At 33.8% G+C, this 25,416-nt stretch overlaps 2 protein-coding genes across 2 annotated transcripts in view; both read left to right on the top strand.

The window, feature by feature from the left end:
- Positions 1 to 9,232, top strand: part of LOC106052306 (uncharacterized) — a 30,460-nt gene extending 21,228 nt beyond the window's left edge. The window contains exons 12-18 of the mRNA XM_056028746.1: positions 97 to 210; positions 832 to 862; positions 1,682 to 1,722; positions 2,216 to 2,302; positions 4,266 to 4,337; positions 6,964 to 7,043; positions 9,036 to 9,232. Coding sequence (XP_055884721.1) covers positions 97 to 210; positions 832 to 862; positions 1,682 to 1,722; positions 2,216 to 2,302; positions 4,266 to 4,337; positions 6,964 to 7,043 — 425 coding nt within the window. The 3' untranslated portion in view covers positions 9,036 to 9,232. The remainder of the gene's footprint in view (positions 1 to 96; positions 211 to 831; positions 863 to 1,681; positions 1,723 to 2,215; positions 2,303 to 4,265; positions 4,338 to 6,963; positions 7,044 to 9,035) is intronic.
- Positions 9,233 to 20,019: 10,787 nt separating this feature from the next.
- The window catches only part of LOC106064527 (receptor-type tyrosine-protein phosphatase alpha-like), a 75,653-nt gene continuing 70,256 nt past the window's right edge, over positions 20,020 to 25,416 (top strand). Inside the window, exon 1 of the mRNA XM_056028745.1 lies at positions 20,020 to 20,092. The gene's annotated coding sequence lies outside the window, so the exon portion shown is untranslated. The remainder of the gene's footprint in view (positions 20,093 to 25,416) is intronic.

Raw genomic sequence — 25,416 nt, 5'->3', positions numbered from 1 at the left:
ATGTGTAAGAATATGAAAATCTGCTAACAATATATTTTTGTTTTATATATTACATTCATAAACCTGACAACGATTTTTTCCCTTGCTATATCACAGTGAACGAGAATAGTGAAAGTCTACCTCAACAGACAATTATTGTCATTGCAGCATCTTTAGCATCAGGGGCACTGTTAGCTATTATAATTTGCCTTATAGTCTTCAAAGTCAAAGGTAGACCTTCATAATGTAAAAGTACTAACACTTTAAAAAAATTACGACAATGTTCACAGTTGGGTAATTACTAACACCAAGTATATAATATTACATCGCTAAAACAAGAGAAATATAAACATACTTCAAAAATAAAAAAAAGGACTATACCTCTTTTATACAACTTTTAAATCCAATGTTTTTCCTTTGATAAATGTTACATATACAAGGAGATATAATTATTTCTACTATTACCCACACCGAACTAAGATCCTGGGTAAGCGAATGTATAAATCTACTGGACTATATAACATTCTAATGATAGGCTTATAGATCTAGATTTAGAAGACTCCAATTGAGGTGAGTTGGCTGTGCAGTAAGGCACTAGGTCTCCGAACCGAAAGGTCCCAGGTTTGTGGCTAGGTGAAGACTAGATTTCAATTTCGTATCTTAATGGCGCCTATATAAAATGGGTGTCTGACAATAGTTGGGAAAATTAAAGCGTTTGGTCGTTGTGCTGGCCACATTATACCCTCGATACCCTCGTAAACGTTAGCAATAGAAACAAGTGACCATTACATCGATCGCAAGGTCTAAAATGGGGACTTTCACAGTCACGTATTCTTTATTATCTTTCTTCAGGTAAATTTTGCTTTGAAAGTAAGGTAAACACGTAAGTAATTTTTGCATTAATAGATGACTATATAGTTAGGATTGTAAATATTTAGAGTTTGTTTCATGGGACTCGCGACTTTTAACTAACGATGCAAATACAAGTAAAACTTACACTCTTAACTTTTAGTTTTTATATTGGTCATTGTATATCATTAAAAGAATCTATAGTGAAATTTCATTTATGAAAAAAAAAAAACTACTCTAATTGTATGGTTGAATAAGTAAGCCTCCGTTACCTCTTACGACATTAACTTAAACGTTGTTTTTTTTTTTGTTTTTGTGTGTTTTATTTTTTTGTTAATATTTCGCAATCAGTTTCATAAGCGAAAGCATAATTTTCTTTTCGGGAGCAGAAATTGGACAATTTCTCCTTTTTTTTAACAAATATATATTTGTATACATTACACTTGTTATGAATAGTGATGTGCATATAATCAATAGAAGGTTATTAGTTGATATAGAACAATTTCTTTATCCAAATATGCAGGAGGCTCTCGACCATTATTTTTACATCACATTTAGCTAAACGGAATATGTGGCCACAGTCCCTGTAACAATGTTATTATAATTTCTATCTCGTCTCTAGCTAAGATGTGTCTGGTATCAGTAAACATTGAATCCCATTCCCAGTTACCTTTACACCCTATACCTACAACTGAGATTAAATATGCTACAAGTATGGAATATGTGCTTCACTAAAGCGATTTGATGTTTTATAAAAATTATATTTTAAATATTTTATTCACTTGTTTCCATAACCAAAGAATAGTAATTTATTAGTAATCATACCACTATCCAATAATACATTTACTTACAGACGAAAACGAAAAATTACAAACCCTCCAGTAATACCAAAAGGTAATAAAAAATTGGTAGATAACTTTAAATAAAATTGTGTATGCATATGAAGATTTTTTTTAGATTCATATTTACATTTTATATTTACATTATTCTATATTTATTTATTTTTTATTCATATTATATATATATATATATTATATATATATATATATATATATAATATAATATAATATAATATAATATATATATATATATATATATATATATATATATATATATATATAATATAATATATATATATAATATATATATATATATATATATATATATATATATATATATATATATATATATATATATATATATATATATATATATATATATATATATATAATATAATATATATATATATATATATAATATAATATATAATATATATATATATATATATATATATATATATATATAATATATAATATATATATTTTTATGTTTATATTTATATTTAAATTGTTTAATTTTATATATATATTTATATATTTTTAAACAGATGAAGATGCATTTCATAATATCGATAAACATGAGAACATAGAGTACAACAACATTAGTCAAGATGAAAGTTTAAGCAATTCTAACGGTAAGGTAACTTGGAGAAATGTCATAATGCCTTTTTACTTTATGCCTATATAATCTTTACAAAATTAAATGTTTAAAAAAAAAAATCATATTTCAACACTTCAGAAGCTGTATCTCACGTTCTAATCGTTTATTTTTTTATATATGAAGTACACACATTGTATACATTAATAAAATATATTTGAATTAACATATACAATATTTTGAAACATAACTTTAACAAGTATAATAGTAACATATATTTAAAAACAATACCTCATTTATACAACTCTTAGAGGATTGTTTTCTCTCAATTACAAATGTTTTCTTGAAAAAAAAAACATCAATGGAACATTTTTTACCCATCCGCTCACCACTCTACCAAGAAAGGTCCCTGGTTAAACGGGTGCATAGAAATACTACACTTATTAATATTCCAATATTAGGCCTTTAGATTTAGAAGACGACACGCGGACTATTTCGGAACATTTATGCATTTAACTACTGAATCAATAATGCCTTACACTTTGAAATTCCCGAAAGCAACAGCAACTGCTTTTTTTTATTTTAGTACCAGGTGACCAAGCCTTGCTCGGTTGAATAATTTCTTAAGGAAGGATAGATCTATGTACCCGAAATCATTTTGAAAATATTTGTGTAATTACGAAAATGAATGAAGAATTTCTTTTGTGTTCTGTTAGTTCTAAATGGAATTGTACAAGGCAATTAGAATAGATTGTCTCTTAGGTCCCCCTACATCGTGTCGTTTTACATAGCAGCTTTTGATTAAAACTATTGGCCTATTATTGGATTGGAGGAAAGTCTTTGCAGTGGAACTTATCAAATGGTTATGTTCAGACTTTTAATATTGCAATTAAAGTATTCATTATTATTTTAGTACGAAGCATCAAATAATGTAAAATTGTTACGTTATAGAGTAAAACATGCACTTGCTAAAGTAAAGGAAAAGGACGCATTTTTTCCTAAGAAACTTAAAAACATTGAGTCAGTATTCTAAAAAAAAGAAGCGTTTCCGTGGGGCATCTCAGTTATGCTAACAACCTTTCAGCTGACTAAAAAATAGCATATGTACATTCTCCATACGGCAAAGCGTAACAGTCGGACTATAAGAAGTTCATACCGGCTTTCGTAAGAACATCGCTGTTTGTAGTGCATTCTTGCCACCTTATGTCTATGAGGCGCGGTGGCTGAGCGGTAAAGCGCTTGGCTTCCGAACCGGGGACCGGGGTTCGAATCCTGGTGAAGACTGGGATTTTTAATTTCGGGATCTTTAGGCGCCTGAGTCCACACAGCTCTAAAGGGTATCTGACATTAGTTGGGGAAAAGTAAAGGCGGTTGGTCGTTGTGCTGGCCGCATGACACCCTTGTTAACCGTAGGTCACAGAAACAGATTACATCATCTGCCCTATAGACCGCAAGGTCTGAAAGGGGGACTTTACATTTTATATCAACATGATGGTGTGCAAACATCTTAAATGAAAGCGTTTAAGAAATCTTAGTTGCTTTCTCTAAGGTACTCATGTTTCAGATCAACAGAGAGGCGTTTAGAGAAACACAGCTTGATTGCCACTGATTTTTGTTGGCAGATGTACTGATCTATTTCGCCACACTCTCGCTTAGAATCGTCCAAAAGCATTACTGGCCATGATCAGACGCTTATTAAATTCCCTTAAAAGCAATGCGTTATAGATACTATGCCTCTTACATTTGTGAAGTTGTCTACCACGTTAAGGTGTGTCACTGTGATATTTCGGGATGAGTAAATTTTATTAGGTGACCTTTTTAGGTGCATGTACATGACTTCCTTTTTTTTTTTCAGATGTCTATAGTAAAACCAAAAGCAATAAAATTGATTATTTAGGTTGATTCTAATGAAAACTAGTCATACATGATATATATGTTACTGTTTATACCCTATTACTTTGAGTAATTTGAGTTTCTATATTATTAACTTTTTTTAAAAGCTTATAGCATGCCTGCAGTGCTTTTACAAGATGAACATGCTTATCAGTTACCTGTCATTATCACAGAAAAAGGTATTCATTTTGACTTTAAAATAAATAGTTTATATTATATTAGAAAAATATAGTTCAGTGTCAGATACAACAATCTAAACAATAATAATAATTATAGCTATCAAAAATTAGAATCCGAAATTTATCCAAATCAGTTGAAAGGTCGAGTTGAAATAATTGAATCTTAAAATACAATCATTTGATGGTCTCTATTCCGATTCCAAATGTAGCTACCTAAGCTGTATGTCCCCAAGTAGCTGATCTTACTCATTCACATACCAATAGGCCTTCTATTCCCTATTTGTCAGTTATCTTCTGACAAAACTCTATTTTGTTTTACACCTTTCTTGGTCAGGTAGATGTATAATAAAACAAAATATTATCTTGTCTTTAATCATAATATTATTAGTATTTTTGTTTTCAAGTGTTTGAAATTGATAATTAAAAGCAATATAAACCTAAAATATTTTTTTTTTAAAGCGCTTATACAAAGTGTAATTTTATTAATTAGTTTGAATCAGTCATGTGATTAAATTTCTAATAGATCTAGATAAACAACAATAAATCTGTTAGGTTATAATTATTTTTAGCAATTTGTTTTTGTTTAGCGCTATTTCATGCTTTTAGCTTTCTCAATACTCTATTATCCTATCACTTGCCTGGACCAGTTGGGAAAATGGGGGAGGGGGAGAAAGAAAGGGATTTCTGGGTGAATTTTAACCGAAGTTGGTTTTAAAAGGTTTAGAAAAAAAGGGGGATCGACTTGAATTCTATTTCGTGGCTCACTCCTACTCGGGCCGACGTGATAACCTCTCTGCTACTGAGGTACTTTCGACTAGAGAAGTTTGTATGATTATATTGCTTATTAAAATTTAGAACGGCAACATTAAAGGGGACTTACTCAGTCTATACCCCTACTTTTGTGAAGTAATTTTTTTCCCTTTGTTCGAGATACCCAACAAAATTAGTAATTACCAATAGTTAATTAACTAATATGTTATTTTTCTATTGATTCCTGTATTGTCAGGTAAAAGAAATAATTGTGCAAAATTTTAGTTTCATCCAAGATAGGGTGTGGGAGAAATAACGTGTAGAAACTTTTAACTAGACAGACAGACTGACAGATGAACAGATTGAGTTGATATAAGCTTTGTAATTATTGCATTCCAGCCCAAATCGTTTGGCGGGCGAACCAGGGCCTATTGAAAGCATTTGAAAGCACATAACACATAATCGTATGGTACACCTCATATGACCTGTTGACTTTTCTCATTGCTAGCGGCCCCCAAAAAAGGAATAGACGCTATTAGCAAAAAATGCTACTGGTCCTTCGTTAAACTAGTTAAACTAGCATCATACTTTTCGATTAAACTTGAATAGATAATTAAATGTTAAAATAGGTAACAAGTGTTTTAAATGCGAGTAAAGTGCAAACATTTCTAAATCATACATTTTATATGCAGTCCAGTGCAAACCTATTTTATGTTTAACCAGTTTTTGAGACTTGACGTCAGACCTCTATAGTGTCCACCCAACAACACACAGAACACACTAATTTTAATTATCTTAAACTTTTTGACGAAACTAAATTATTATTTATGGCCTCGGACGGCAAGTCACTAAACGACAGTCGCTGCATATTAGGTTAATATTATTTTTTAACTCTTTCGGTGCGAATCATTTTGATAGAAAAAAATGAAGCTTTCCGGGATTTACTAGCTGAGAGTAACGCCGCACTGTAAGAGTTAAATGTGAATGAAATTTACTTACAAAGTGCCTTTATAAACAAATATAAATCTCTTGTTTACAATTTTGGAATCTATTTAACCAAATTGTTAATATATATTTTTGTTTTAATATTTGTGTGTACTTTACAAATATATATAAATAAGTGATACTGAGGAATAACGAAATAATTAATAAAAATAATTCTTTGTTAACCTATAGTCAACATCTCCCTAACATATATGCATTGTGTTAGAAGTGGTGTATTTTTATGAAAAAAAAATCGCTTGCATAATACATTTTAAAAACAAATCGGTTTGCTTTTAGAAAACAAAAAGTAGCCTTTGCACCTAAACTTTGCAAGCAAAATTATACAATTTTTCATGTCTCTTCGAGTTTTTAATATCTGAGTGTGACAGATACATATCTTACACAAACCTAATAGCTGCTCCCGTAAGGAGAAAAGTCACAAAAGTATCACATTTTTTTCTCTTCTTTTACGTCTGGAAGTGATAATATTGGTCTTGCATAATGTTTTTGTTTAAACAATCTAGGCATTGAATAAATATAAACACAAACACAAACACACAAAGAAAAAGAAACAAAAGATAGAAACACAAACATAGAGGATGGCTGCCTGGTCGTGCGGTTTGCGCGCTGGACTGTCGTTCAGATTTATCGACGGTCAAGGGTTCAAACCCTGCCCGCTCTCATCCCCCGTCGTCCTGCGGGAGGTTTGGACTAGGAAGTAATTATCTTCAACTCTGAAGGAACATCCGAAACATGTAAAACAAACATTTTTTAGAGACAAAATCGTTCAAATAGAAAAAGACGTGTAAGAAAGCTAAAACTACGAAACGATAACAAAAATAGCAAATAGTAAGAAACATAAAATTTTTCTGTTTGTTTTACCCCTATTTAGATTATAGCAACTTTGACATTCAACTATTCGATTCTCACCCGTATGAAGCAGTTCAGACAAAGAAAGCCATTCACTTCTAGGTAACTTCTAGGTAAAATATTGAATATACTTGTGTGATAGTAAGTGTATGTGTTTTGCGTGGCTGGTAGTGCAGTGTGTGTGCCTGTGTATGAAATGACCAGTGGACCTTGAGTGTACATGGTTGAGTGAACAGCTGTGTGTCAGGACTGTGTGTAAAAGGAAGTCAGTTTAGAGAACAAGTGGCTGGAGTAAAGAACATAAATATAGACTAATAAAATCATTGTGTTTATTGAAGCTCGTGTTGTTTTAGTCTATTACAACTTGTTTGGACAAATAAATACAAAATGAAAATTAGTTCAGTAACTTATTTATAAAAAAAAAAGTAAGTAAAGTTCCCCCTTTCAGACCTTGTGGTCTGTAGGGCAGATGATGTAAAAGTCATCTGATTCTGTGGCCTACGGTTAACGAGGGTGTCATGTGGCCAGCACAACGACCAATCGCCTTTACTTTTTCCCAACTAATGATCCCCAAAAAATGTCCCAGTCTTCACCGGGTTTCGAACCCGGGACCCCCAGTGGAGAAGCCAAGCGCTTTACCGCTCAGTCACTGCGCCTCCTTATTGATATATATATATATAATAATAATACAAAAAATTGACTACGTTTATGAAATAATTCAAATGCTGTTGTTGTTTTTTTCACAATTTTCTGAAGCTGTTCCCTAGTTTTGGTGTAACTGTAAAATCAGCAGAGGTTTGAATTTAGAGTTTCACTTCTCATGTGTGGGTAACAAACCAAGGCTAACGAGCTACACTTGTAAGCTGCTGACTGGTTTAATCGCCAACTTATCGCCTTTGCCCCTTCTCTTGTAAGTGTAAACTGTTTTACCGGGCCTAATATCTGAACTACAGGTAAAGGCCAGTTGGATCTGTCATTCAGAGTGGAGACTCATGACACTCTAGGCTAGCAAGAGCTTCCTCTTCCTCTGAATGAACAAAATATGTTTGTTTCACGAAGGTCGAAGTTAAGTGGCTACATTCTCAACTTTACTATTTTCTTATACTTACATAGCGGGGCTCGCCATTTTTTAAACGGTCCTTTGAGGAACCTCACACGGATTATTGTCATGTTTTGTGGAGCTCTCTTATTATCGCGCGCAGTGCAATGGAAACATTCTCGCGCGCTCTTTGAGACTTTCAAGGGAGCATTATTTTCTACCATTTGGCCTGGCCATTTCCTCTTACGACCCTATCTATCAGCTACCTTGAGGCACCGTAGCTTGTCCGGGCACGTTGGCCAGGAGTTGGACTGGCTGTCAGAGGCTATTTAAGACCCATACAATTGGAAGCATTTTATAGGTAGTGAAGTATTTACCTCTTCCGGCAATAACAAACTTACGTTACCTATTTTAACTAACAGTGACTAACACAATAACGAATTCTGAACTATTCATTTTGTTGCATCGTTCGGTTCAGAATTTTCTTCATTAATAAAAAATTTGAATATATGACTAAATTTAAAATAAAAAGAAAAAAAACTTTAGGGTTTGCTCTCCAAAACCGAAAGTAGCATTTTAAAGAGATATCTAAAGAATAAAATGTATTTGATTAAGATTGGATATCCAAATAGCGCAAATTTTTGAAAAGCCAAACTCCTAGTCAGATAGACAACACAAAGAAAAAGAAATCAAACAATATTATAATAAAAAGTACTATTAAGTTTATAATTATTACTAAAAAAATGATTTTTCATTCTCTAGCCATTCTGGCACTTCGCCTTAATTATAATGAAACTAACTTCATTGTAGTCTCAGTGAAATTATCTGATGGTGTGTCAGATCTGCAGATCATCTGCAGCAGTACTGCCCTCTGAAAGGTAAAGAGGATATTCTTAGGAATGCTTAGGTCTTTGAAAGTATTTACGAGGCCGGTTGTCATTATTCCCTCTGCTGATAAAAAACAGAGCGTTTGTTAATGAATGTTGTTGATTTTGCTGTTTTGTCTTTACATTATATTATTATTAGTATTTAAGTTTAATTCTGGTAAATGACAGAGATAAATGCAGAGAAAAGATCGATAGGTCATGCCCAGTACCTCAACGGTTCAACATTCTAAGGAACAGATGAAAGGGATGCCATGTCCGAGAAATATGTTTTAACGTTTTATAACAAACATTCAATTGTGACAAAGAGAAATGGGAAAATAATCTCTTATTTATTTTTTTTACAAGCCATACTCATTTTCTAATAAAGTTATAAAATCAAATGTTGGCATGTTTTTATTTATTATTTGTTTTTGTTTCTTTTTAATTTTAGACAATCTTAAAAAAAAAAAAAATAAACCTAATTAAATTAACTAACGAAAACGACCAATAAATGCATCATGGGAGTCTAATATTTAGCCGATAGTAGTAGCATATAGATTTGTCCATCGGATATATTATAATCAAATAATTGCATTGATGACGTTCACATATTGTATGATAAACAGAAGAGCTACAAGGCGTCCAATCTTAAGACACCCTGACCTATGTAAGCACTACAAGAAACTATTTGAGCAACACCAATATTTGATAGAAAACAGGATAGATCCACATGTGACATTGGATCGCATATAATAAATATAAAAGAAAAAGGAACAATAAAATATTAAGAAATCATTAAAAAAAATAAAGCTTATATTAAGCATATTTCTATAAATTACTTCGTACCCAAGATTGTTGAAAAAAAAGGAAACTAAAACTCTATGGCCTTATTACAAGGTCTTCGGGGCATGCAAAGACCTTCCTTCATGGAACAGGGCCAGGAAAAAGAAAAAGATGCAGACAGAAAAAGCGATTGGAAGACAACGTAATAGAATGGACGGACCCTCCATTGAAAGAGGCTCTATCCTAGGCAAAAGACAGAGAGTAATAGACAAAGAAGGTTGACAAATCTTAAGATGTGCCCCAATGCTCCAACAGACTAAGGGATACGTAGGGTACAAATTAAATTAGTATAGACTGAAGAAACATATTTTAAGACAAGAAGACTTGAAGAAGTACGCTTGTTTTTAACTAGATTTAGACCAATAAATAAACTAGCAAGAGACCGAGGAGAGTGTCGAGTTTTTTACTGAGGCCCTATGTTCTATGAGAAACTCAAAGGAAAGATGACGATGATGATGAGACCTATAAATATTGGATCAGGATGCTCGGTGATTATTCTGAGCTCAGATCTAGATTTAAATTTTTAGATAATTTTTCAGGATATTTATGTCAGGAACCTGTCATTGAGTAAAATCAAGCACATTATGTCAACTTGAAAAATATAACCAAGCATTAAAAAAACTGATACAAAAATGTAGAAAAAGAAAAGCAAAATACAACAACAAAGAAACAAAACAAAACAAAACATAACTATGATTTATTTTTTCACAGATAAAAATTGGAAAGAACTGCATAAAATAAATTCTAACTATAATAGTTCCTTAGTACTTTACTTGTTTACCTACCACAAATCTAAATAGAAAAAAGAAAGACTAGAGACTCCCTCCGCTCAGTTTCGGGTCTAGAGGAAAAGATGGAAACGCGCTGACTAGAGAGGGCGGAGAGAGAGGAGAATCAAAGGGTACACTCCAAGGCGAAATGTTGCTATGACCGGGGAGAACAAGGGCCAGCGCAGGACATTACATCCACTCATGAAACGACGAATCATGGAAGAATCAACTTCGTCTCACAATGAAACATTGCACTCTATCCAGAAGAAATGAAGAAACTAATAGTGAATAAAATAAATAAGAAATGGTCAAGCTCTCATCTAAACCACAAGAAAGATAATGCCTATTATAAGCTATCCCGACAAGATCAACGTATTATCTTTCAACTCAGAACCAGACACAACAGAATGCGACAACATATGTACCGGAGGCTCAAAATTGGAACCAGTGAAATCTGCCCTTGTGGAGTATCACCAGAGAATGCCGACCACGTCCTCCAAAACTGCTCTCTTTACCAAGAGGCCCGTACAAGACACTGGCCCCAAATCACCCCAATAGAAAGAATACTATATGGAGAGCTCCCTGATTTGGAAACCACTAGCAGTTCATCTCATCTATTGGTCTAATCACCTGAACACTCCAACATAAAAAAATGAGAACAAGGAAGAAATCACTGTCTCTCTGAGCAGTTCGAAGATCTAGATCTAGAAGACAAGGGGAACAACTGGAGTTCGATCGCAGTAAAGAGAGTTGCGTCATGACACCGAACAGGGCCCAGGGATAAACAACCAGAGATGTCGCAGTATGCAGTCTCAGGGTTGTCTCAAGGTTGTCTTAGAAAAGCCCGTAGCCCTCTAACTTTCTGAATGTCATCACGTAAGAGGAGGGTAAAGGTCCCGTCATTTTGTGCCTCTGTGTTAGTCCGGCGAAGGAGAGGTAGGGTATGTCAGCTAGGTGTTCAATTAACTTGACCCATGGGAGCTAACTTTTATCAAAGTTGAATTTCGACAGGTGTCAAAAAAAAAATAGACTGGCGCTGGCAATAAGTGCATTGCGGAAGGGGACGTAAAAAAAAATAGGGGGTGGGGTAATAGTGCTATTGCAGCGCCTCATGGACGAAAGGGGCCAAGGAAACTAATTAATAGCCTTAAAGCCCTTAACAGAGTAGATAAATCTGAGAGCTGGGGGATATCTATGAGTGAGCTATAGTCGTTCTGCCGCAGTGGTACATTTTATAAAACTAATGATAAGATAAGATAATTCTATTGGTCCAATCAAATGGAAATTCAGTTTGACTACAATTGACAACATCAGCGTAACTACTGTACAATAACAGTATAGATGAAAAATTCGAACAACATTCACACACGAAACACATACACATTCACAACCAGCGCTTTATGAATTCGACTTCTATGAACTTCTCGATGACGCCAGCTGATCTTGTAACACTCTGACCGATAGTGGAATGAAGGAGTTTTTAAATCTTTCAGTTTTAGTCCTAATGGAAAGGAGACGACCACTTCGTTCAGATCCTATGATATTCTATAAGGTAGTCCATTTTGCTCCTTGACAAAATGTTCCCTGATGATACGCCTTTCCTGCCCCTCTCACAAAGAGATCAGACAAATGATTATTTGGGAGAAATTTTTAAAATATTAAATGTGAAAAAATAAACAAAGAAATGATAACCGATTTTGACATGGAAATATAAGGAATGACATTGCTTCTGTAAATAGAAAAAATTGTAATTATACCATATCAAAGTATCTTGGTACTGTCGTTGACGATACACTACATTACACTGATAATACTGATTATATCAGCAAAAATGGGTAACAAAGATCACGATAACTTAACAAAAAAAATGTCCTCCTTCAGTGTTAGCGAAAAGGTCAATGTTTTACCAAGCTCACATCTGTAGTATTTTAAGTTTCAATATCACTGCCTGGTAGGTCAATCTGAATATTAACAAGAAAATAAAAACAAAATACTTAAACAAAAATCAAAGCTTTATTCCAACGTACTTGTGTCAATTGGTTTGGGTCAGTCATGTAATTAAATTTGTAACAGATCTAGATTAACAATAACAAGATTACAAGGCCGGCCCGTCGACACACTGTCCAATCTGCCCATTTGCAAGGAATATTCAAGGCATGAATTTGTTTTGATTGTCCAAAGTAATAGTATTTCAAAAGTTCATTTAGCGTTGTAATTTTTTTAAAAAAATATTTGACTTGTTTCTGATGTGACTTTAAAGTAGAAGATAATCTACTTCCTTGTCCTAACCTCCAGCTGGACGCAATGGCGTAGCAAGGTATCTGTGGGCTAGGGTTCAAGAATATCTTAGTGGATTCTTCTCTTCCAATAAAATGAATGTAATGTGTGACAAAATAATTGGGCAATCTGACTGTATCGGTACATTAACCAAAAGACATTCCAATGCATAAAGAAGAGCTAATATTATATAATAAATGATCTCATTACTTTTGATTCAGCTAGGGCTCATGTAATATTGTCTTAAGAGTCAATGGTTGCACAACTCCTTAAATGAATTAATCAAACCATTTTTTGGTGTTTCAAATAAAAAAATAAATGTTTTATGAGTTCCACTTCCCATTCTACACATTTACATCCTAAGACTTTTCTAGGTGTAAAACTATTAGACATCGATCACAACTAGAATATTGTTCTTCGACCATATTAACAGTAAATAAATGCTAATTAGATCAACTTTTTGTATGTCCTGAGTCAGCATGAGTTCAGATAGGATCTTCTATAGTATCAGTATTTTTGCCAGAACTGCGTTGTCTATTATCTTGTTTTTAATCTTCTATGGCCTTTGTTTTACTGTCGAATTTCAATATTCGTAGCAATTTTAAATAAAGTTGGTCTAAGGTCTTTGTATTAATATAATGTTAACTTTTTTTGGAACTACGAACCCCAATTTCAACTAAAGAGTAATCATTGGTCAGAGAAAGAAACTATTCCATGATCAATTTGGTGATCTCTCTATCTTTTAGACCTTTTAGATCTTTAGACATTTGTTATAAAACTGCTGCCCAATTCGGTTTCACCATTCATTGCAATAGCACAAGCATATTTAACTAACGCAGGGGGTTCTCAACCTGTGGGTCGCGACCCCTTCGGGGTCGATTATAGATTAGCCATAGGATTAGATAATACATCTCAGATATATACACCAGGATAACAATTTCTTATGCTTATGAACGAAAATAATTTTACGGTTGGGCTGGGGGTCACCGCATGGTGGACAAGTGTAAAAAAGGGTGGCCGAGCCAAAATGGTTGTGTACCGCTGAAGCAACGATTCCTGTGATGTTTCTTTTGCTTGGAAAATCATTGAAACTATTAAGCCTGAAGACCCAAATAATAGTCATTTAGGATCTCTTATTTTTTATATCATCTCTGTGGCTATAATTTATATTTTTTGTTTGATTTAAATACCGAAAACAATAGAAAACAAATAAGCTTTAAGAAAATTGAATAATTAGCAGCTGTGTCGATATTTTCGTGATAATCAGCCGTTCCCTATGGACCTAATTCTTAGTGTGCCCCCAATCCCCCATTTTTTTCTGTAAAACACACATCAATATTTTCTTAACCAAACACGCGCCCCCTCCCATTCCTGTAATATTATCAAGGAAAAAAAAAAGAATGGGAACATTGGTCACATCAAACTAACGATTTGAGCTAACCGAAGGGCCGGATTTAAGTATGCGGAGGCCTCGGGGTAGGATTTTTGTGGAGGCCCCTACATTTTTATCGAAAAATAACATTATATCTAAAAAGCCTGCCAATTTTAGAAAAACGGAATGGATTATATGTAAATCTAATCTCTTTTCATTCTTTCAAACAAAATTAATATATATATTTTAAGAAAAAAAAAATAAATATTTCATTATAATTTATGGAGAAAACAGATGAGCTTTAAATATTTAATTATAATTTATGGAGAAAACAGATGAGCTTTAAGAAAATTGAATAATTAGCAGCTGTGTCGATATTTTCGTGATAATCAGCTGTATCCCTATGAACCTAATTGTTAGTGTGCCCCCAATCCCCCTTTTTTTTTTCTGTAAAACACACATCAATATTTTCTTAACCAAACACGCGCCCCCTCCCATTCCTGAAATATTATCAAGGAAAAAAAAAAAGAATGGGAACATTGGTCACATCAAACTAACGATTTGAGCTAACAGAAGGGCCGGATTTAAGTATGCGGAGGCCTCGGGGTAGGATTTTTGTGGAGGCCCCTACATTTTTATCGAAAAATAACATTATATCTAAAAAGCCAGCCATATTTTAGAAAAACGAAATGGATTATATGTAAATGTAATCTCTTTTCATTCTTTCAAACAAAATTAATATATATATATATATTAGCAAAAGAAAATAATATTTGTTTCCATTTATGAAGAGTAAACTCCTTGGTTGACGCACTACCGTAGCTGAATTTAACTTTTAGAGAATAATTCTAATCATATATAATCTGCTTCACAATACAAAGAAATTACGTAGTGTACACTCATAAGGGGAGACTACAATCTAATCTGTTTTTATTTAATGATTCTATATCCTGGCAGTGCACGGGATTTAATACTCTGGTTATAATAATAATATTAATAGGCCTATTGTGACTGACAAAATGGTGGATTTGAATGTTCCTGGAATGCTGAAAAGCTTTTTTTTTTTTTTTTTGGTAATTCCCCATGTTTAAATAATTATTTCATATTTTTTTTTATACAATGTATCGACCGGTTGATGTTTTTAGAAATGTCAATATTATAGAGACTATATCTTTGGAATAAAAAAAGGATGGGGTTCAAGATAATTGTTTTATCTGACTAGTTTGTTTTCTTAGTGAGTGAATCAAGAAGCAATAAAAGGAAACATCCTCCATTGACTTTTGATACTGATAGAGCATGACGGAATCAAGGCTAACCCCGTTTGTAAAATTCCCAGACGTTCGTGGGCCTAGAGCTCGGTTGGTCTGTCAAGCGTTTCATACTATCGACCTCCCCCCCACCCCCCCCCCCCCAGCCCCCACCATGTTTGTTTAAACTTCCCTTATCACATCGTATTTAAGATTCACCCAGAGCAAAACCTTGACACTGCGTGAAGTGTGTTAACCCTAAATCTAGGGAGGAGAGGGGGGGGGGGTACTAAGGGGGGTAATTACACGGTACCATTATAAAAATCAATTGTTGTATTTAGAAATAAAAAAAAACACAATATGACAGTTGAATAACCGCTTGTCGTGTACAAACCGTTACCCATTCATTATAGTTTTGTGTGGCTTGCATTAAATCTATACAAGAGATTCCTTTCTTAGATCTGTTCAACGCGTTTCTATATGATGTGTTACTATAAAAGAATAGCAAGCAACAGAGACGATAGACTACATCACTAAAGTAGTCTTTTCATGTAAAAAAATAAAACCAACCTCTTTATTTTTTATTTTTTTTTGTATTTTTTTTTTCATTTGATTTAACACACACTGTCTAATAAAATAGACATCATATTAAGGGATTGTCAGTATTGCCAATGTTACAGACACACAAAGGCATGCACACACACACACACACACACACATGACTTTGAATGCATTCAGCATAAACTCTTTCAAACCAAACAAGGAAGTTTATTACTATATTTATGTTAGCACTGAAGTAGGCTGTATACAAGATATTCGATACCTTATCAGGTTGTCAGGTTGGTACTACGGTAAATATAGTTTTAGATGGAGGTACGACTTTAGGTTGAAGCATTGAGAATTGGGTATTAATCAATCACATGACATTCGCCATTATGACATGAGATAATGGGGTAATAGTTAAGTTAAAAAAAATTCGGACACACATTTGAAGGCTCCGCTCAAGTGGAGGAATTTTTTAATTTAGACCTCCCCCCATCTCGCCCCCCCCCCCCTCCGGATACGCCACTGGCCCACAACGAAATATATCCATCGTCCCCCGCCCAGGTCCAGGTTTGCAAACGATTGGTATTCTTAGTAATCTGTCCTGGACCATTTTTTTCCATCTTGTTCAAGAACTTCGCGTTCCCTGGTATGCTTAGGACCGTAATACGCCCTCTCTCTCTTGCTTTGTGTTTTCAAATTCAAACTCTACCTTGCAATATTGGCTTTTTTTGCGGACAGTGTGAGATGTGCCCAATCCGCTTGGTTGTCTATTAAGGGGGCTCCAGTTCGAATCTCGATTCAAGTAGATTTGTGTTAGCTTATCCTTGGAAACACTATCCCCCCCCCCTTACCAAAATAAAAAAGTTTGGACCATAACGCTTTACAACTGAATTTTCTGGGTTTTTTTTTGTTGTTTTTTTTGTTTTTCTATAGCAAGGATATCCAAACTACGAGCAGCGGGACATCGTCGGCCCGTGAAGCAGTGCAGTCCGGCCCCAAAAACGTATATAGAACCCAGTTTAAAAGAGGTTGGCCGTCACTGTTCTACAGGAGTTTGGTTGGTTCTTGGCTGAACGTCTTGTGTAGTTACTTATGTAGTTTCTGTCTTGTGTAGTTACTTATGTAGTTTCTGTCTTGTGTAGTTACTTATGTAGTTTCTGTCTTGTGTAGTTACTTATGTAGTTTCTGTCTTGTGTAGTTACTTATGTAGTTTCTGTCTTGTGTAGTTACTTATGTAGTTTCTGTCTTATGTAGTTGATATGCTCAGCGCTAAACTGCGCTACTTGCTTCAGTTATTGCAACTACGTTAAAAAAAAACATTGAAAATAATCAACATACTTTTCGAAATAACACTCGACTCACCAGACGGTCTCTTGCTAGTCTTTTAAATCTTTCTCCCCGTAATTATTTACCACATTCTGGTGGAATTAACGCTGGTATCGTCAGTTAGGAAGTTTGTATGTCTTTCCTCATAGCTTTTATTGTTCACAACGTCACCATGCTCTTCCTTTTTCTTTGGGTATTTTTCAGCATCTTGTCTAGATCTGTTGTTGGCATGTTGTCTTAGAGCATGACCGTCTTACCCTGCGTCTTGTGCCCGGGGAAACTCCGATCTAATGTATCTTGTGGGCATTCTCGTACTTTGGCCTTTAAAAATGGACAATCAATAATAAAAATGAAAAATCCCCCCCCCCCCAAAAAAAAAATAGATACAAAAAAATTGGACAAGCATGACAGACTACTTCTTATAACAAAAAACACCAGCATTTAAAGGAGTTAAATACATTCATATTTGTACATATAGAGAAGACATTTAAGTTCATTCCATAAAATATATTCGTAAAAGATTGTGTACCACTCCGCTAATACTAACTAGAATTATATAAACGAAGATGCCACAATGAAGTATGTAACATCGCAACCGTCTGGTAAATGTCCTAACGCATAAGAACCAATCTGGCAATTACATCTTGATAACTACAACTTTTAATGTAACCGGATGCCATGAAGTACAAAAGTGTAGACTCTAGAGCAAGAGGTCGGCATTGTCTTTCGCCTGGTTGAAAATATTTACATGGAAGGTTTTATATTCCAAAGCAAACATGAACCCACAATGTCATTGTGACATAAGCAGAGCTAGTCTGTCAATTGTAGGAAACACAAGTGTCTGTTACGTGACATGGCTCAAGCTCTTACGAAACACAAGTTCAGTAAAGTCAGCGCTTATCTAGGTATCATCTTTTACGTCGAGCAGTTTAAAAACTCGAAAATGTAATTCTTAGATTCAAATATCTTTAGTGCACCGAAACCATTGTCAGATCTAGTGGTAGAAAGTCGTAGGAAGTCTCGTTACCTTGCACTAGTATCGACAGATACCACTAACCACTTCATTAATCTGTTTACCTCCCTTTCGCTGAGCTACAAAGTGAAGTAAATAGCAGAATTGATATTTGATCTATGCCTAATCCTTTTTTTTTTAAATAACAATAGCAGGATACAGCGCATCACACACTTTAGAAAACATATTTACGAAGATCACATTACAGGAAAAGAGACTATAGAGAGGCGTATTTACTGACATTTCATGAACTGCCAGAGTACGACAAAGTTACCTATGACCAGAGCCGGTCTTAGGCCACTGCAACCTATGCGGCCGCAGTGGGCCCCGCACTTTCATAGGCTCCGCGCGATGCGAATTCTAGGTGTAAATTATTAAATTAAACCACTTAAATTTATTATTTAAAGGTTCCAGGAAATCTCCCAAAATTAAAAAAAATTGAAGAAAAAGTCATGAAAATCTCCTGAAATTATTAAAATCTTCTGAAAACTTATGCGAATCTCCATAAAACATATAAAATTGTCATTTCGGGGTGTCATTCAATATGGAAAACGCCAATCTTACGGCATTGTCAGCTTTCATTTAATAAAAATGTAATGATTGGCAAATCTTAACCAAAACAAGAAGTTCAAATATTTCATTTTCTTTAATAGTTATATACAAATATAAACATAAATCTATTTTGACCTCTTAGAAAAAAAAAAAGCGATATTTAGCTAGTCGATTTTAAATCTAAAAGTGAAATCTGAATGTTTATCGGCTTTTTGTTGGAAAACTACTATCTACTGATGACAGTGATTTTGTACTTAGTAAAGTATAAATAAAATGTAAAGACGAATTTATTTTCTAATACAAAATCTTAATTTTCCCTTATTATCCTTATCACAACCCAAATTAGGCCCCGCGCAATCCGTTTCGCATAGGGCCCCACAACCTGTAGGACCGGCCCTGCCTATGACGGACAGACAGACAGACAGGCATTATGAGTTGATATAAGCCTTGTAAAAATGAGACTCATTTTTTACTTTCCTACTGAATGAAATAGTGGCGCAAGATTTCGATGATTATTCTAGCATCTAATAAGATCTATGCATTTCACATGCAATAACTCATATGGTATATCATCTCTTTTCTGGCTTTTCGATGAAGTCATGTATTTCTCTGCTATTTGAGCGACTATAATAGCATTGTGAGCTTTAGCAGTTCAATTCTTTGTCTACAGATAAATTTTTGTTTTTAAATTTTCAATCTATTTGTTTGTTCCACATATCCTTGTATAAGTTTTTTTCTTTAAAATCATGTCAAGATCTGTCTTTAAGAGACAAAATACCTGAGAAGTTCTGAATTTTCTTGTTTTGTTTTATTTCTGATTCGACAGTAATAAATTAAGCTAGCTCTCAATATGTTGGCATTCATTCACAAATATATATATATATATATATATATATATATATATATATATATATATATATATATATATATATATATATTTACCCAAATATTTAAGGAAGATATAAGACAAGAGTTTGAGCACGGGGGTATTGTGTTGACAGTTCAATGCAAAATGTTGACCAGATATATTGTATGGAGAAGTAAGAACTGCATACGAAATAGGAACTTCCTATTAGGACACGATAAACTCTGTTATACGCTAGTCTAAAGCTTACCTGAAGTGTGTGACCTACATTTTGAGTCCTTTATAGACAGGTAAGATATATGACAACATTGATACACAGAAAATGGGGAGAGAGAGGGGGGGGGGGCGAAGGAAGGAGAAGTGGCTCAGTACGGGACAAGTGTGCTAGTAAATGTTCCCCCCCTGTTTAGATTGACTGTGTTAGCAATGGACTACGGTGTGTGGTTTCTGTGGTGTATGTTCTAGAGATTGTGTTTTCGTGTGTTCTAGAACTGGAATTATCTACTTAAATGGTTTTGGTTTGGCTTAGAATTACTTACAAACACACAGACACACGCTCACATAGATGCATTTTTTACTTTCACATTTATTTTTTTACCGATTCTTTATTGTTTTTATGTTATATGATGATCGAGTAGATCTAGATGATTGATTCTTAGAACAGGATAAATACACACATAAATTATCAATTTTTCTGTCAATGCATAAATTCACATATTTTCAATTTCCCTTGTGTCTCTCTCTCTCTCTTTCTCTCTCTCACCCTTCTATCTTTCTCTCTCTCTCTCTCTGTCTTGTTTTATTCATCAATCTAGTCATGTTTGTGTTCAAATGCGTATGATATTAACATTCTTAAGTACTTTCTTTCATTAATTTTCTCTTTTTTTCCTCTTTCTCTTTCTTCTTTTCTCTCTATCTCTTATATCTTTATCTCTCTCTTTATCTTTATCTAAAATCCATTCTCTATTTCTATCTCTCTATTGATCTCTGACTCTATTTATATCTCTATCGCTTTATCACTATCTCTCTCTCTCTTTATCACTATCTCTATCTTTATCATTCTCTCTCTTTATCTCTATTTCTATATTTCACTTTCACTATAAACAATCGTCTTACTGTATTTTTCTTCACTATTGTCGTATCTCTAGCTCTCTCTTTCTCTCTTTCTATCTTTCTTCGACTCTTTTGTTTTTACGGAATCACTCTTCCTCTTTCACTTATACATACATTCAGTATTTATACATAACTTTATCTTGCGTTCTCATTTCTACCAATCTCTACTTCTTTCTCTCTCTCATTCTCTTGTCTCTCTCTTTTTATTGTTTTACTATCTCTCTTTGTCTCTCTCTCTCTCTCTCTCTAACTTTTTCTACTCCTCATCTCTTACTTTACTTTTCATGTGGTCTCTATCCGCTGTTCTTCTACCACTTCTTTTTTTTTTTTTTTGGTATCAATTTCTGTACGTTAGCAGGCGCCACTCCATACTGTCATTTGCAGGTCTTTCAATAATAAGTGTCCTCCCCATTGTTTCACTATTGTAAACACTTGGATGTGAGCACTTCATTTTCATAAATGATCTCAAGTCTTTGTTAGTCATGACTCTATTGTATTTTTTGCACTATTCAAAAAAATAAATAGATAACTTCCTGGTCGATCCGCTGTTCTTATTGACTTGCTTGGCTTACTGTGTAATGTGGTAATTGTATTTTACTTGATTAATTTGATATGAAGTAGCACTCTATCTGTATGTATTGCCGAAATCAATGTCTGAAATAAGAGATAAGCAGATTTATTATCTACAATTTAAAACTAAGACATATTTATAATAAATGTATCTATCAATCTATCAATCTATCTATCTATCTATCTATCTATCTATCTATCTATCTATCTATCTATCTATCTATCTATCTATCTATCTATCTATCTATCTATCTATCTATCTATCTATCTATCTATCTATCTATCTATCTATCTATCTATCTATCTATCTATCTATCTATCTATCTATCTATCTATCTATCTATCTATCTATCTATCTATCTATCTATCTATCTATCTATCTATCTATCTATCTATCTATCTATCTATCTATCTATCTATCTATCTATCTATCTATCTATCTATCTATCTATCTATCTATCTATCTATCTATCTATCTATCTATCTATCTATCTATCTATCTATCTATCTATCTATCTATCTATCTATCTATCTATCTATCTATCTATCTATCTATCTATCTATCTATCTATCTATCTATCTATCTATCTATCTATCTATCTATCTATCTATCTATCTATCTATCTATCTATCTATCTATCTATCTATCTATCTATCTATCTATCTATCTATCTATCTATCTATCTATCTATCTATCTATCTATCTATCTATCTATCTATCTATCTATCTATCTATCTATCTATCTATCTATCTATCTATCTATCTATCTATCTATCTATCTATCTATCTATCTATCTATCTATCTATCTATCTATCTATCTATCTATCTATCTATCTATCTATCTATCTATCTATCTATCTATCTATCTATCTATCTATCTATCTATCTATCTATCTATCTATCTATCTATCTATCTATCTATCTATCTATCTATCTATCTATCTATCTATCTATCTATCTATCTATCTATCTATCTATCTATCTATCTATCTATCTATCTATCTATCTATCTATCTATCTATCTATCTATCTATCTATCTATCTATCTATCTATCTATCTATCTATCTATCTATCTATCTATCTATCTATCTATCTATCTATCTATCTATCTATCTATCTATCTATCTATCTATCTATCTATCTATCTATCTAATCTATCTATCTATCTATCTATCTATCTATATTTTGGTCTGTCTGTCTGTACATTCCATTCAAATCTTTCTTTTCTCTATCCATATTTGTCTAGCCTGCTTAAATTGTGTTTCATGTGTATTACATAATGTTTTTCTATTAGTTGTTTTCGTTTTCTGAAAAGGATATTTCTTTTTGTACATCTTTTAAAATGGTTTTTAGATTTGATTTTTTGGACACAATTTTTTTTTATTACATTTGTATTGCTAAGTTATGTAAGTTTTGTAATACTAACTACTACATTTACGCAAAAAAAGTCTTCTTTTTTTAAAGAGAAAAAATATATTTAGTATGCATATAAATTGGACAAAATTAAAAAAAAATAAATTAATAATTAGTTTTTCAAATTGTAGCGTGAACTGCAGTGCTCAACTTGGGAAATAGCACACTAATATGTTGTTTTTTTTTTACGGAAATATTTTTTTCTTGAGGATTTGAATAAGAGATTGACCCTTTACTAAACAATAGGATCAATTTGATATTCATTATAAGACATCAGTTAGGCCAGGTTCACATCTAACTTCACATTCACTTTCACCTATCCTTTGGTCTGCTGAACTGCTGGGGCACCACACAAGATATGTGAACCTTCTTTTTCCATTCTTCTCTGTCATTTTTCTTTGATAGAATTTAATTCTGATGTTCTTTCTTTCTGCCTTTTTACCTGGCTGGGTGGACCCCATCGCGGGCCGATTTTGAGTTTGTGCTTCCACACAAACTGTCTTCGTAACCTTGTTCTAAATGAATCTAAATCATCGAACTTTCATTTTTTTTTACAAGCTACTTTTTAATACTATTTTTTCTTCTTACTATCATACTGTTTCTTTTCTATTTTGAGATTGCATCTAAGTGAACATATTTATTCAATTTTATTTATAGGACTCTCTAACTGTCATGCTGGGGACGCGGTGGCTGAGTGGTTAAGCGCTCTGCTTCTGAACCTGAGGTCCTGGGTTTGAATCTCGGTTAAAGCTGGGATTTTTATTTTCGGGATTTTTAGGGCGCCCCTGAGTTCACCCAACTCTAATAGGTACCTGACTTTAGTTGGGGAAGGTAAAGGCGGTTGGTCGTTGTGCCGGCCACATGACGCCCTGCTCGTTATCCGTTGGCCATAGAAACAGATGATCTTAACATCATCTTCCCCATAGATCGTAAGGTCTGAAATGGAAACTTTACTTTTTTTAACGGTTATGTTAGGTTTGATTTAGACGCAAAGTCTGTATTGAAAAAGTCTAACTATCAATCATTTAACGATTTTTATTTGCCCAGTTTATGTGAAATATATTCTTAAGTTGTTACTGTATTTTGTATAAAGACTATATAAAGAAAATAAAGTGTAAAAGGCGATATGTTTATGGTAAAAGGTGGATTCTGATTATTATTCTTAATTGTCGTTTAGAAATGCACAGATAGTTTTAAAGCCCCAGACAACGTACAATGATTCTTATTTCAAACCTTAAAGAATATGTTAAAATTAGCATTAATCACTGGCTAAGCCCGATGATTTGTTCGTAAGCTTTACATTGTTTTTTTTTTGTAATAAACAGGCCACATTTTAACGATCCTTATGGCATACATTTTAGCATATGAAATATTGTATATGTTACAATGAAAGAAAAAAAGTACAATAGGCCGTCCTAACTCTCTCTCTTTCCCTATCTCTCTCTCTCTCTCTCTTTCTTTCTATCTCTCTCTCTCTCATTACCGCTCCCTCTTTCATTCTATATCTCTGTCTTTACTGCACTCTCATTCTATCTCTCTCTCTCTTTACTGCTCTCTCTTTCTTTCTATATTACTCTCTTTACTGCTCTCTCTTTCTTTCTATATCTTTCTCTTTACTGCTCTCTCTTTCTTTCTATATCTTTCTCTTTACTGCTCTCTCTTTTTTTCTATATCTTTCTCTTTACTGCTCTCTCTTTTTTTCTATATCTCTGTCTTTACTGCTCTTTCTTTCTATCTCTCTCTCTTTATTGCTCTCTCTTTCTTTCTATATCTCTCTCTTTATTGCTCTCTCTTTCTTTCTATATATCTCTCTTACTGCTCTCTCTTTTGTTCTATATCTCTCTCTCTACTGCTCTAGTCGTTCGTAAAGTTATTGCATCACCGAAAAATGCACGCCCCTGGCTGGCTTCATTAAACACTACGGGATATCGCCAAGTCCTGTTGCGAATGTTATGAACATAATGATAACTGAGTCGAAAACCATGTCCGCTTAGAATGACTTCAATACACTGAATGACTACACAACACACATTTCGTGAACACATTCTTACGGACGAGCTACAAGCACATGTAAACATAAGAACGACAACCGATACAGCATATAATTTTCATGACAGCGGATATGGCCCTGGGGTCGCAGTTTGGGCATCAGTGGTCTTGACCAGGTTTTTGGATCGAGAAGAGTTGGGTAAGCTACTCTGCCTCAAGGCGGCATCGAGTGGAAACAATCGTTAGAGGAAGCGATTAGGCTTTATAGGTAGCAACACAAGACTCCTGAGGATGTGTCTAAGGGAGTGCGAGAGGTTTCCCATTGCACAGTGCGGAGTTGTAAGAGAGCTTCCACGCCTTTGTCGATAGTCCAGGCACCGTTCCTCAATGAACCTACACTGTGCCTTTGTAAACTAAAGTAAAATAGCTGGGGTTCCTGGTGTGCTGCCCCTTAGTCCACGTATTCCATTGCGTATGGACACATTTGGAAATTACAGTATTTCCTATGAACAATGACTTGGATCTTCAGTCAGCGTGGTTTGTTTAATCAGGCATAACATGCCTAGAGTTCGAAGTGCTTTAGGCTCAAGTCTTTTGACTATGAAACTCATCAAAAAGAGGAAAACATATTAAAAAAAAAAAAAGAAGTGGATACAATGTTATGGGAGGAAG

Source organism: Biomphalaria glabrata, chromosome 5 (genome assembly GCF_947242115.1).
Source record: "Biomphalaria glabrata chromosome 5, xgBioGlab47.1, whole genome shotgun sequence".
Classification (NCBI taxonomy): Eukaryota; Metazoa; Mollusca; class Gastropoda; family Planorbidae; genus Biomphalaria; species Biomphalaria glabrata.
The sequence above is the reverse complement of the archived record's forward strand: the minus strand, read 5'-3'. Positions and strand labels throughout refer to the sequence as shown.